The 14,948-nt window shown below is 43.4% G+C and overlaps 1 protein-coding gene across 4 annotated transcripts in view; it reads right to left on the bottom strand.

The window, feature by feature from the left end:
• ZNRF1 (zinc and ring finger 1) overlaps positions 1–14,948 on the bottom strand; it is a 98,873-nt gene extending 83,925 nt beyond the window's left edge. For 2 of the 4 annotated variants that reach the window (XM_059904305.1, XM_059904304.1), the window contains exon 1: positions 13,861–14,936. In XM_059904305.1, coding sequence (XP_059760288.1) covers positions 13,861–14,284 — 424 coding nt within the window. In that variant the 5' untranslated portion in view covers positions 14,285–14,936. Of the gene's footprint in view, positions 1–13,860 lie in introns of all 4 variants that reach the window. The other 2 variants (XR_009498983.1, XM_059904303.1) reach the window with 2 other exon arrangements.

Below are 14,948 nucleotides of genomic sequence, written 5' to 3'. Positions count from 1 at the left end.
TGGACGCGGTTTCCTTGCCTCCCAAACTTCTGTTGCGTTTGGCCAATGGGAATCAAGAAACCAGAGGACAAGATGATAGAGAGACTGGGGGTACTTATTACCTGGCGCCCTCTGCGCTTTGCCATGGTATGGCAGTGGTTCCTTTCTCCTATGTAAGTCCACAGTTCTGTGGGACATCTCTCCCAGGGCTACAGTTCTCATCCTGTTTGGTAATGGCTCCCTCCCCATGCACTTCAGATCTAGGTGTTATAAGAGCTTCCCACTGTGGCCAGTCTCCAGGTGCTTCACCATCCACTGTTAGTTCCTTTAATCCTGCCCACACCTTTGTAAACTGTCTGTTCAATTAAATTTGATTCAATTACCTCTCTGAGTGTGCCATCTGTTTGCAGACAGAACTCTAATACACCTTCATACAAACTCTTCAAGAAAAAAATGAACATACACTCCTAACTGCCTTATAAAAGGTTACATTAATCTTAATAACAAGAAAAAGATAGTATAAAAATTATGAGTGAAATTTTATAACATATGCAGAAATCCCAAGTAGAATATTAACATATTAAATCTAGCAATGTATAAAAATAGAACACATCACAACCAAGTAGGGTTTATTTAAAGAATATAAGGATAGTTTAACACTACAAAATCTATTGATACAATTCACCTCAGTAACAAATTAAAGGAGAAAGACAATGTGAATAAATGCAAGGGAAATTTTGATAAAATAGCCATTTGTGATATTTAATTTAACAAATTAAGAATAGAAGGAAATAAAGGCTATCCACCGAAAACATACACAATGCTTCCAATGCAAGAGGCACTTCCTTTAATAGGAGGAAAACAAGGATGCCCACGGTTATAGATTCAAATAAACTTTTTACCAGAGGAAATTGCCAGCAATCCTAAGGTAAGAAAGAGGAGTGACACACAAGAGAATTAGAAAAGAAGAAACAAAACCGTCATTATTTACCAACGTGATTCTCTTGGATTTTCTCTGTAGATGCTTTCTATTAAAACTATTAGACCTGTAAGAGTTCAACAAGTCTGCTGAATATACCAGAAAACTGAAATAATTATAAAAAAATTTTTAAATACTATTTACAGCATAAACCAAAAAACTATAAGGTACCCAGGGGTAAATCTAACAAAAAAGATTCAAGATCTTTAGATAATTACTAAGCTTTACCCAGAGACATTAAATAATAATAAGAGGTTACTTTTACTGATCACTTACTATCTGCTGGGCAATGCTTTGAGTGATGTGGATATGCCTATAAGCTCATTTAATTGATACAATAGTACTGTATGATAGATATAATTATTATAAGCCTCATTTAACCTTAACCACTACCCCACACTGCCTCTCCTAAGAAGGGGTTTCTCGTGTGCATTAGTGGTATACTGGTGAGCATAGCTGCCTTCCAAGAAGGGGTGTCTCATTGCAGGCACCTCCCATGCAGGCACCTCTGGCTCAGCCAAGCCAAGCCTCCAGAAGACATTCTCAGGTGATACTGAGGCAGACTCAACCTGAATTACCCAGGCTCCAGCTGTCTGAGACTCTCAATTGAAGGGCAAGAAGCCCTTCTTCCATCAGATGAGATCACAGCACAGCGTGGGAGCAGAGCTTGGGACTTGATCTACTTCAAATCACATAAGGATACAGACCAACTCTGAAGAAAGCAGATGTCCATATTAGGCCTAGCCACCCTTCAGACACCATGTCACTCTTAAGTTCATGTGGCTTTCCCATTCCTAAGAACAGGTCAATGTAGATTCCTCAGACTTGACATGTTTTATTTATTAAGACTTTAAGCTGCTTTGCAGAGTTAAGGACTTAATGGACATTCAACTATTTATGCCTTTTTAGTAACATTTGAAGATTCTGGCTAACGGAAATGCAGTATTTATTTTGCAGTTTTTGCAACTTTTCTGTAAGTCTGAAATTATTTCAAAGTTTTTAAAAATGTAAAAAAATTTTATCCTTACATCTGTAAGTCCATTCCCATCAGGTTCATGGGTAGACCCAATTTTATAAAGATGGCAATTGATAAACTCAACATAAAACTCCAGTAAATATCCTAACAGTTTTTCCCCCATAGAAGTTGACAAAGCTGATTTTTAAATTTATCTGGAAGCAAAAAGCGCCAAAAATAGCTAAGCAGTTTCTGTTGTTTTATTGTTGTTGTCTGTAACATACAGAACTGTTTATTCTGCTGTTTGCAATACAAAGACATAGGGAAATGTTATTGTTCGTGCAATATAGTAGGGGAAAAAATGTGAAACTGTCCATTAGGGTCGGTTTACCAGATGTCCTGTCATTAAGAATAACAGCTATAAACAGAGCAGTTCCTGGTACTCTGTACTTCATTTTGTTGATTCTATCTGGATTCCCTTATTTGTCCCTAGAAAGCTTTATTGAGACAACACAGCTCTGAAAGAGAATAAATAACAATATGAAAGGATTTGCCCTTCTACATGGCAAGACAAAACTATAGTAATTAAGAAAGTATTAGCACAAGGATAGACAACTTGACCAATGGAACAGAACAAAAAGCCCAGGAACAAATCCATGCCTGGAAGGAAACTTGATATTTTGATAGAGGTATCTTGAAACTTGATAGAGACAGCTTTGCAAATCAGTAGGAAAAGACTTTACCATTCCTCACTTGCTGCTGGGAGAGCTGGTTATTCATATGGAAGAAGGAAAATATATCTTTATCTTACTCCATTCAAACAATTTAATTCTCCATAGATTAAGGACTCAAATATGAAAGGCAAAATTTTAAAACTTTTAGAAGAAAATAAGACAATAATCTCTATGACCTCAGGGAAAGAAAAATCCTTCTTAGGACACAAATGCACAAGCCATTAGGGAAAACACTGGAATATTCAATTATATTAAAGGTAAGTTAACCGTAAGAAACCGCAAGGAGAATAAAGAGATAACCCACAAACTGGGATATACAGATGTATATCTGGAAACAAAATGAAACAAAAACACAAATTCATACAAACTAGTAAGAAAAGGATGAACCATCCAATATAAACATGGATAAAAGACATGAACAAGAATAATGATTAAATATACATTAGTATATTAATTATATGTAAATATGTATTACATCAAGTATATAAATAACAAAAATCACAACGATATATCATTTCACACTCACCAGAACTTGCCAAAAATTCAAGTATGACAATATCAAGTTTTGGCAAGAACATGTAACAAGTGAAAATATGCTATTTGGGGAGTATAAATTGGTACGAGCACATTGGCAACCTACTGGGCAATATTTAATCAAGAGTTGAAGGTATATATATATATGAGCCTGTGACCCAGCTATCTCAAGACTAAGGATGTACGCTAGAAAAACTCTCATTCAAGTATACAAGGAAACAGCAAAACATTCTCAAAGTAACTGAAAATAACTTTAATATCTACTGATGAGAATGGATTGATAAATGGTGATATCTGTGGTATATTCTTACAATAGAGTAGAGCAGCAAAAATGAATGTGTTATAGCAGCAAATAGTACAATGGATTTACAGATCTCAAATCCATTTTGAGTTGTATCTATAGACAGAGATATGAAAGGATAGAGACATTATAAAGTTTACATAAGTTAAATACTGTTTTGGATAGAAACAGGCAGTGAAAAGTATGAACACATACAAGAGGATCAACAGGAGCGTCAGGGCAGTGGTTACTTTTGGGAAGGGAAGGAGAAAAATAGGAACTGAGTGAGGTCCATACAATTACATCTGCAATGTTCAATTTATAAGATGTTATGGGAAAACCCGAATGAACTTTTTGGCCAACACAATATTAATCTGCTTGGTAGGTAAGTACATTATCTCTTTCGCATGCCTGAAATAGTTCATTTTTTGAAAAGATTCCAAGAGATAAGAACTCCTATTCAGAGTCACACCACTATGTGATTTCCTAAAATGTGCAAGTGAAACCAAAATTGAAATAGCACAAACCCCTGTGACCCTTCCATCTTACAGTCACAGGACTGAAACTTTATAGAGTTCATCTAATAAATGTGAATGGACAGGAAAAGGAAGGGGCAGGATCCATCTTGGATCCCATGACAAGATGTACCCTGGGGACCCTCAGGGAAAAGAGAGGAAAGTTATTCCTGCTCTTTTATAAAAGTGATAATCACTTTTTTCTTAGTTGTTTTGAACTCCTTATGCAAAAGATACTTTGTAATTATGCCATCAATTAAAAAATGTTGAGCCTCCACTATATAACCTAAGAGAAATTTGTCCTCTCAGAACAAACTGCTTTTTTCTTGTTTGAAGAAGTTGGTTAAAGTCATCTCTGCAGGATGTATCTATAATCCTAGAGACCTGGATACCTTCAAGGCCCAGAACTCCCCCCTCCCAGTTCCATGCTTCTGCCCTTTTCTCTTAGTTATTGCTGGCTCTTAGGCATCAAACGCTGGCTTCCTGTTCCCCTTTATTGAGCTCTGGAGACTTGGAACTGGTAAGAGGCTTTGAAGAAAAGTACAAAGCCAGGAAAACACGGAAGGGAGACAACTATGACTTTCCAAAGGAAAGCAAATCTCAACAGTTGTAATAACATTTTAGACTTTCCTCTGTCTGTAGCTTACGTAAGACGTGGCTCAGACAGGAGGACCTAAGAAGTACTTAAGTCACTGAAGTTGGAAACGGTGAAAACTCAGGTTCCGGCGGGCAGAGAGGCTGAGGACAGGCTTTTTTTTCTTTAATTTTATTTTTGGCTGCGTTGGGTCTTCGTTGCTGCGCGCGGGCTCTCTCTAGTTGCGGTGAGCGGGGGCTACTCTTCGTTGCAGTGCGCAGCCTTCTCACCGCAGTGGCTTCTCTTGTTGCAGAGCACGGGCTCCAGGCGCGCGCGCTTCAGTAGTTGTGGCACGTAGGCTCAGGAGCTGTGGCTCACGGGGTTAGTTGCTCTGCAGCATGTGGGATCTTCCCGGGCCAGGGCTCGAACCCGTGTTCCCCTGCATTGGCAGGCAGATTCTTAACCACTGAGCCACCAGGGAAACCTAGAGGACAGGCATTTTGGATGCTGGTATTATAATCCTGGCTTGTTCTAAACTCTAAGTATCTCCAGCATGCCCTTTTCACCATCCTATAAAGACACTGGGTGAACTGTTCACTTTGGGTGTCATTCTAAGTGCTTTATTAGACCTAAATTCTTCAGAGCACAGACTCTGTAGAATCCTCTCTATGTGAGGTAGTCCCACAGTCAGGGCCAAGCACCATGCCACCATTTCACAATATGGAAAAAGGAGGCGCGCTCGTGGCTCTTATATTCTCATCATTAGGCCTGCAGCCATCCCTTAATCCAGAAATATGATGTTGTTCTTGTAAATGGCCTCGGGCCCTCTGACCCAGGGCCTCCATTTCATGATCCTTTTACACTACAATAGTTTTTTTTTTTTTTTTTTACAATAGTGTTTTAATGAACTGAGTTTGAATGCTGAAACTCCAGTCTCGTTGGTCATGCTACTGCGACAGTTCACTGAGCACAGCCCTCCCCATTCTATTCTGCTGTCCTGCGCTTTGAATTCAGGGCTTGCTGTCAGCACGGAAAGCACCAGAGTTCTGATATGGCAGCCTTTGGTTATGTTCAACCGAGGGATTTATCTTCCACAACCTACTCAAAACCCTCCTCCAAAAGCTACCAAAAATTCCCCTGGTGAGAAATGCTATTATGAGAAGGAGTGGCTGCTTTCTGACTCACACTGTTTCATTAAAAAGATTTTTTTTTTTTCAAACAAATGTTCAGTAGAAGAATCCAAAGGTTTTCCAAAGTCACAGCAAAAACAGAACAGCTCATAATACTATTTCTCAAAGGTCTGTCACTTCATAGGAGATTCCTATACCTCAAAATGCTGGAGATGCTTAGATTCACTATCCTTTTACATTGCATTTGGCCTCTGGGCTGAGAGGAGGTAGGAAGTGGATGCATTAAACGCAGCCAACAAGACCGGGCTCATCAGGTATTAAGACGGAAGGCAGCTAGCTTGCAAGCCAGCCCTGGGCATAGGCCTTGGACTTACCAGAGTTCGCCAGGGCTGGCTGCAATAGTTATGAATGTTTTAGCCATTTCTGACCAGGATTGAGGAAATCTAATAATACGTGTTATATTTCGTAATGCTTATTACAGTAGTGGGCAGTGTTACCACAAAGTTTCTTTGAAAAGCTGACTTAGATGGTGCTGTGCCTCTGGGGGCATTAAAAGTGTGTCTGATCTAAACAGAATAGACCAATATTACAGAAAGCTCACTTGTATTTATGGTAGACCAAGTACTTCATTGGTTTAGGCTGGAATCCCAAGGGCTCCCTCAAATCCCTGTAGGATTCCTGGAGTACTTAAGCAGGCATCAAGATAAAAGAATCTTAATATTTCTTAGTTTTTCTCTAAGGAAAAGCACCTTCTCAGTGCGGAGGGGTGGGGGGGGGGGTGATATTTGAGAGGGAAACAAATGAAAAGATCTCCAAAGACTGGAGAAATAGGGGCAAAATGACCAAGCTGGTGGGAGTCTTGGAGTCTCAGTCCTGCATTCTCCTCCTACCTCTGTCTCAGATCATCTGGATGACTCTAGATTTAAGTTTCTTCCACACATAATAAATCAACTTTGACCTTAAAAGATACTGTACAGTACAGAGGTGACTAATTTCAGAACAACTCCTTTTGAAGCGTGGCTTATTTAATTACACTTTGCAGAGGGCTGAAGGTACTACCAACAAGCAAGCTGGAGCCATGCTATGCCAAGTCTAATTCACCAAGACCAAAAGGACCACATATGCCGAAATGTAAGGAGGGGTTGCTCCAAAGATTATCCTTCAGAGAGTAAGATATCACCTTACAGCCAAAGTCTGCATAAGGTCTTTCAGCACGGAACATTTCCCTAAATTCTGTACTTTGGGCAAAAAAATACTCAACTCTAACACAGATTTAATAATTATTCCAGGGGGGAAATGATATTTCAGTCACTACTGCTGCCTATCATAAACAAGGCTTTAAAAATTACTTAAAACAGCACTGAAGTGTCAATGTCGCGGAGCTCAGAGACAAACACAAGACCAAGGAGGAAAACTCTTACATTTCCCTATGTACATTTTGACCTGGGATAAATTTTACAGAGATGGGTTTAAAAGGTGGTGGATCAGGCTTCTAGAAAACAGTGTTCAGTGACCAGAAAGAAAAGTGGCTCTAGGGATGACAAAGATACTGAAGTCAAAGATAATGAAAAAAAAGTTTTTCTTTTGATATTTTCATTGAGAAGATAAGAGGACCATTTATATTGGCACATATGAGGAATTTCTTCTTACCAGGCACTTGACTGGAACCACAAAGAAAAGATCACCTGCCCCAGCCCAGATAGAGGATTTAGTTAACAAGGAATAATGTGAGTGAAAGAGTAGAGAGGAGATCATCCGTGTAGCAGCCTCATGGACAAGTGCCTGAATTTGTTTATTCAACAGAGGAACTGATGAAGAAGGTAAAATCTTCCACAAGCTGCAATATTCAGACTTTCTCTTAAAGGAGTGAAGAAGCAAAAATTCTTAGAAAGAACAAAGTAATGCCAATCACCTTCATAATAAATATACATTCCCAGCACCTAGCACAGGTCCGGGTATACTGGAAGCACTCAATCTCTGTTGAATAAATGAATATCTTAGCTCAACAGACACACACAAAGTCTCATATTTTCAGTCAGCTTTAAAAAAAAAAAAAAAAAAGGGTACTTTGTCCACTTTAAAGTCTGGATTCATCCTGAGATCTTGTACTTGTCTAGCTACCAGGCTGGGGATATAAGAAAGAGGATGTAACTCAGGAAGCCCTTCTGTAGCACAAGCAGCCAACGGCAGCTGTGCCTTAGGTGAGAAATCAGGGGAAAGAAGCCCAGGATAGGGGACACTGCCACAACTACCTTCTGTTCGGAGAAACTCAGGACCAAGGCAGATTGGCTCAGGCCTATCTGTACGAGAAAAATGCTTAGTACCGTGTAAAAGAAAACAGCCAAAGAATGAACAATGCTCTTGCTGGGTGGATCTACCCTCTGGGAGCAATAGAAAAGAAGATTTGTATGGATTCTGCCTGGGAAATATCTGACTAGTTTAGTGATACTGAAAGTGATGCTAATGAATGCATGAGAAAAGAATTCAGAGTTCTTTCTCTCTGTTTATGGAGAGAAAAGTTAAAACCATGGTAGGGGTGCACTTCAGATATAGACGGTATTCTGACTACATTTTTAGAATCATTTGTTACAAATTCAGATTCTACTGAACTCTGGGAGTGGGGTCCTGTCCTCTGCATTGTTAATGAGACCCTAGAGAATACCGGGCAGAGTCAAGTTTGAAAACCCTTTGAACCATTCACAAAAATCAGGAGAGCTCCTGTCTGCATCTGCCTCCTTCTCCTTACAGATCCGGGAGTGCACCATAAATTCTTACCATGCCTCCTCTTACTTTACAGCAGCACGGTGAATTCCTCCTTCCTCTTTACTCCCAACAGAGGAAGGCTGTACTCTCAATTCCAACAACTCGAGGGAGATCTCAAGGTAAACAGTTTCATCAGCCTACAAAGTACCCCAGCTGCGGCTTTCAGATTAAACCTGGTTCTCTATTTGCTTCGCACTTGACGGTTGGTCTTCAGGTTATTCACCCCTCAAGCATTTAGCCTATCAAAATCAGGAACCCAACTGTTGGTTTCAAGGATAAACCTGTGTTCTTATGAGAAAATAAGATTCAGAGGTGAAAACTGCCAGGTCTGTAAGAAGTCCATTCTCATACTCAAGCCTACACCCACCGTAATCACTAGGAACCATTTGATTGAGACAAGGCCGTGGCAAAGCTTGGAAAAGAAACAAATGGAAATTTGTACACATCCATCATTCTAAAAGATGGGGAATAGGATTTAGGTTTTGGACTAACTTCAAGATTTTGGTACCTCAACCTCAGTGACCCAGTCATTAAAAACACCCCCTACTTAAGGGTTAGTAAGAGCAAGACCAAGAGCTTAAGTTACCACCACTTCCCTATGACTTTTTTCCAATTTTGAAACTGTCAAAATTGAAGTTTAGTCTTAAAATCGGGTTTGCTATAATGTAAGTACCCAATAAGCTTGGGTTTAATGTCACATTTGTAAAATACAAAGCATGTTCCTTTCCCCAAAAGGAACTGGAGTTGCATTTCTGGTAAAGACTGTCTTGGCTCAGAGAGTATTCCTTGTGACCTATTTGGGGTGTGTCTTTGTTTAATGGCAAAATGTACACATCCCATAAAACACACACTTTAAGAGTGAAACCACTGTTTCTTGCAACACCTTTCAAACCCCAGTGAGGGAGAATTAACTGTGACCTTTAAGAAATGATCTTCTCCTCAAGGGAACTTTTTTTTTTCTTTTATAGAAAATAAGCCCTCATGGTAATAGAGAGCTAAAAAACTCTGCTTTTTAAAAAGCCTTCCAAGAAAACCCAGTCTTCATTAAGAATAAAACTTCTGCAGGGCAGGGACCCACCATGCTATTTGGAGGCCACAGAATGCTTTTCCTTTTCCAGAAACTATGGAAAGGACCATTACATCTAGCACACCTATAGTGAGGCACAAAGAGGCTTTCTGATCCACTCCGATGGAACTGGCAACTCTCCCTAATTATTTAAGAACAGAGAAAATTAAATCACTTGAGAACCCTAGAGTGGCAGCAGGATAGGACCCATGAGATATCCTGCTGGCACGTTCAAAGACTTACCAAAAAGTCACCATCTATCAGCCCCTGTTCATGGCTTGGTAACAACAGAGAACAGTTTAGTTTTCTGCACATGCACGTGTATACACGCATCTGACAAAGAAGTTGGAGGGAAACCTCAGTGACCAGCCATTTTATATTAGGGCCCAGGAAACAGGCAAGCTCTTCCTTCCAACACGGTGGAGCCTCTATATTTTTTCCCCCACATCTAGAAATCTGTATTCTGAGATAAACAGGACTACAAATGGATGACCAGACCTCCAGAATACCACCCAACCATTAGGAGTTAAACACCTTATAGCAAAACGCATTTTATGTGGAAAAGAAGGGACTCTACTCGGATTCTATGAAGCAGCTCTTCTCAAGTGGCATTCTTATTATGGACGGCCCCCTCAACACAGATCACATGTCAGTAGAGAGCACTAGCTTCCATTTTGGGGAAAGAGTTCACACGATCCTAAATCTCTCTGCCCAGCAACTTCTGAGGAGATGAAAGAAGGCAGAGAACTCTAGAAGTGACGCTGTAAGAACACCACTTCCCATTTCTATGTTATTTGGCTTCTGTAAACACCATCTCATGAGACCACAACAGCGACCCGGCAAGGTAAGCAGAACAAGTATTATCTTCAACTTACAGGTGGAGAAATGGTGACTCTGAGGCTAAATGACTCACTTGCACAAGGTCACAAGACAGGCAGTTAACTAGCAGCCCAACCGGGAGAGGAACCTAGCCCTCTGACACGCAAGCAGTGCAGTTTCCACAACGCTATCCAGCTTCCTCATGTTTTAGGTTGAGAGGCAGTAGAGGGTAATGGCTAAGAGACCAGGTGGATTCTGATACTGGCAGACCTGCATTCCAATCCCAACTCTGCCACCTATTAGCTATCTGGCCTTGTGTAGGTTCCTTAGCCTCCCTTTACACCTCAGTTTCTTCATCTGTAAAATGGGAATTAAAACATTTTACCTCCTAGAGTTATAGTGATGATTAAATGAGCTGATGAACATATGGCACTCTAATTCATTCACTCAACAAATATTTGTGCCTGGCACATGGAGTGCAGGAGTTACAACAGTGATCAAGAGGCACAGTCTTCCTCTCATGGAGCTTAAAATTTAGTCAACTTAAACAGAAAGAGTAAATGGATAAATACAATGTGTTAAGTGCTATCAAGGTAACAGGTGAGTGACTGGAGAGACTGACAGGCGGGAGCCAATTTTTAAGAGTGGTCTCTAAGGAGAAATTTAAGTTGAGCCCTAAGGGATCATAAAAGGCTATCCCTGTGCAGAATGGAAGGAAAAGCATTCCAGGCAAAGGAAATAGGGCGTGCAAGGGTCACAGCCCAGAGAAGGCAAACGTGACTGTGTGTATCCTCGCAGGATTTGGGGAACAACTTTTACAGGCTGGCTGTATTTGTATTTTAAATTTTACAGGCTGGCTGTATTTGTATCTTAAAAGTAACAAAGACAACGCTCAAGGGAGGTGAGGTGTCTCGTCCAAGGTCACAGCTTCTCCAAGGAGGACCTGAGACCCCAGTATTCTACCTCCTGACATAACATCAGCTTGCTCCCTTTGAGGAAGCCTCTAGCTCATTGAGCTCCCCCACTTATTTCACTGACAGCTGTTTTCTGTGCCCCTGAAGAGTTCCAAGAGCACCTTGAAAACACAGGCAACGACATCACATCAGCTTCCAGTCAACTGTGCACTGAAATCCTCACTCTTCTACTCTTAAGACACAAGAGTGAAAACTGCTGGGACCTTCCCCAAGGCTCCAAAATTTCTCTTCTTACAGCAACAAACAAGAGAGGAAGGGGATGTCCTGGAAGGAAGAGCCTGTGGCCTGTTGCAGAAGGTGAGATAGAACCACCATTGCAGAAGAGCGGAAATATCAAAGTTCCTCTCAAATGAGCTGCACAGGAAAAACTAATTACTTTATTTGAATAAAACAACAAATCCCTAAGGAGGTGGTTCTCAATCAGGCGATACCCCGCCCCCACCAAGAGCACTTTGAAATTTGTGGGAGTATTGAGTGGGCAGGGCCAGGTATGCTCAATGTCCTGCAAAAGGACAGGATGGTCCTATAACAACTATATTACCCAAAATATTAACAGCGGCCCCACCCATTTTAATATTAATCCCTCAAGGGATTAATATGCTCCAACTTTTCCTGTAGTCCCTGGTTCAGTGGCTCTTCCTAACCTCACTACAACTAGATAAAAAAACCTTAAGGTTTTATAGCTGAGGAGTCTGAATTCTGGAATCCAATTTTAAGCTCATAGCTCCAGCATGGAACTTGGTGGCGGAATAAGGAAAAAGATGTTTCCAGTAAGAGACAGACAAGAAATTTAAGCAAGGGAACTCCTTCTCCAGAGAAACCTCTGTAAGATTACATTTTTGCAACACACAAAATTCTACTTGCCCTTTTTGAGAATCTCCTTATAGCACCCTTCAGTTTAAAATCAGACACTAATGACAGTTCTTTTAAAAACTTAACTACAATCATCTCAAAAATACACCTGACTCTTTCTGGACCAAGTTTTATAAGAAATATTATTAAGTTCAAGATGTCTAAGGGAGGGAGATGCAAGAGGGAAGAGATATGGGGACATATGTATATGTATAACTGATTCACTTTGTTATAAAGCAGAAACTGACACACCATTGTAAAGCAATTATACACTAATAAAGATGTTTAAAAAAAAAAAAGATGTCTAAAGCTGATCAAATGTCTAAAAGTACCAACGGTAGTCATGCCTTCCATCTCATTCAGGGCAGAGTTGGATGCATGCAGGTCAGAGAAGCTCCAATGATATCTAGAGGTCTGTTCAGGGACTGAAATTCCATCCTAGCAATTAAAAGCCACTTTCAAATGTTACTCTAAATTAGTCACTAATTCTCCCTAAAAATTATTTCACAATTATTTTAAAGAATTGAAAAAAAAAGACTGTTTTCAGAAAGAGATACAAAAAGTCTACCCTATTTCACAATAGCTAGAACAGTGATCCAACAAATAAATCCTCCATAAAGCAATCTTTCTTCTACACAATATCTAAATTTTCTGAAGTCTCCCAAAGGAGTCTGAATATGTTAACTTCTTCACTCCAACTTGCCAATTAGCAAATAGCGGCCCCACACCCCTTCTGACCAATTTTCTATAAGCTTAACCTGGCTTCTCAGGTTAGCTAAGCAGACAGACCTGTTTTCCTCCAGAAGCACCGAGCAGTGCCTTTTCTGCCCTGCCTGTTAGAGCCTGGGAAATCCTCCTCCAGCTTTTCGCTGACCTGCCACCAGAAGTTCACAAAATGAATTCATCCAGGTTCTCTGAATCCTCCTTTCCCCCTGACATGTGCCAACAGCCAGGCAATAAAATGCCACCTCTTGGTTACAAAAAGATGCAGAATACCCAGAAGACCAAGCACTTAGCATGGAGGGGAAAAAAAAGATGGAGGGATGCAAGAGTCATTGAGCCAAGGCTACTGCATGCAGCACGGGCAACCAGAGCCCTGGTCCTGCAAAGCCTCCCAGGGAGGCTCCCGGCTGGGCCCTCCATCCAGCAGGCCACACCTGTCTATGACAGCAGCCTGACAGCCGCTCCACTTTAAACAATTCAAACAGATTTCCAGCAGGGTGGCAAAACTGGGCACCCGTCTCTCCCAGCAAGAGCAAGAGCCCTAATCCAAACACCACTTGGCCCCAATTTTTTCACACCCTTTGTTTAGGAGACACCGCTTGGTCAAATTGGATCCTTCTCTGTTACCGGTGAGGCAAGCACAATGCAGCAGTTACAGAAAGAAAGCATCGAGGCCGACTTGCTATAAGCCAGACAAGACCTGAGGATGGGGATGCCAGTGAATGAGACTTCAATAGGCATCCATAAGTGAACCAACACCTGAAGTCCTAATACGCCCGGCTCCGCAGCCTCTCAGAAAGCCTCTTTTCTAGAGGGTGGGTATCCCATTCATCCCTTGGCTTCGGCGAACCAAGGGGAAGGCAGACAGATCCAGGTTGCGCACTCCACCTCCAAATCTTCGCACACGCGCGAAGGTGTGGGGCGCCCCGGCGCGCCCTCGCTTGCACTCCACCCTCTGAGGCCTCCACCAACCGCGGACTCACCACTGTGCGAGCTGAACCACCTGGGTGCGATGTGCAGAGGTAGAGCATCCGCCAGCGAGGCTCGGGAGCCCAGGTACAGCATCCCGTCTCTATGGTGACCGCCGCCCGTCTCCTGGTAACCATTGCCGTGGGCATAGGTGGAGTCGGACGCCGACCCTCCGCCGCCGGGCGCCCTCTCGGAGTCGCCGGTTCCCCGGGAGGCGGGGGTGTAGAGGCCAAAGGGCACCCCCCCGGCCGTGCTGGGGTCCATGCCCATGCCCGCCACCGAACTGACCGAGCGGCTGCGCAGCCCCATGGCCCCGCCGCCCGCCCGGTAGTGCCCAAAGTGGGGCGCCCCTCCCGGAGGGGGCACGGCGCTGTCATCGGTGGAGACCCCCGGGAAAGGGCCCCGGGAGCGGGCCGCCGTGCTCTGCTTGCCCCCCATGCTCGCCCGGGCCCCGGTGGGGCGGGAACCTGGAGGCCGAGACCCTCCCCCACTTCTCAGCAGCGGGGGGAGGGTTGGGCGAGCATAAAGGGGGAGGGAGTCAAAAAAGGAGACCAGGAGAGAAAAAAGGAAAAAAAAGAAAAAAAAAAAAGAAAACCCGCGGGCGGAAGAGGCAGGCGGGCGGGGATCCCAAACTAAGAATTTAAAACGATCCAAGCCAAACGCATGTTTCCCCTCAAGGTCCAAAGAGGCGCAGTCCGGCGCGGGCTCAGCGCGCCACAGGCCGCCCCCGGGCCCCCGAAAGCCGGGGGAGCTGCAAGGAAGGAGGGAGGGAGGCGGCGGCCGAGCGGGCGGGCGGGCGCAGGGAGGCGCCCGAGGAGGCCGCCCGCCCGACAGCAGGAGGCGGAGGAGGGCTGGGGGCGCCGGGCGCGTCCCCCGCCTCAGGACGCCGCGACCATGGACGGCGGCCCGGACCCCTCCAGGCCTCGGGCGGGCTGCGGCGCTGGGCAGCCAGGCGGAGCTCGGGAAGCCGCGGTCGCGTGGCGTAGCGCTCTCGCTCCAGCCGCAGCCGCAGCCGCCGCCTGCCCCGCCAGCCGCACCGCCCTGCTCGGTCCCGGGCTGCGCTCGCCGGCGCTCCTCGCCGCCGTGGAGACAATGGAGGGAA

This window comes from Balaenoptera ricei, chromosome 19 (assembly GCF_028023285.1).
Source record: "Balaenoptera ricei isolate mBalRic1 chromosome 19, mBalRic1.hap2, whole genome shotgun sequence".
Taxonomy (NCBI): Eukaryota; Metazoa; Chordata; class Mammalia; order Artiodactyla; family Balaenopteridae; genus Balaenoptera; species Balaenoptera ricei.
This window is presented reverse-complemented; position numbering and strand designations above follow the sequence as displayed.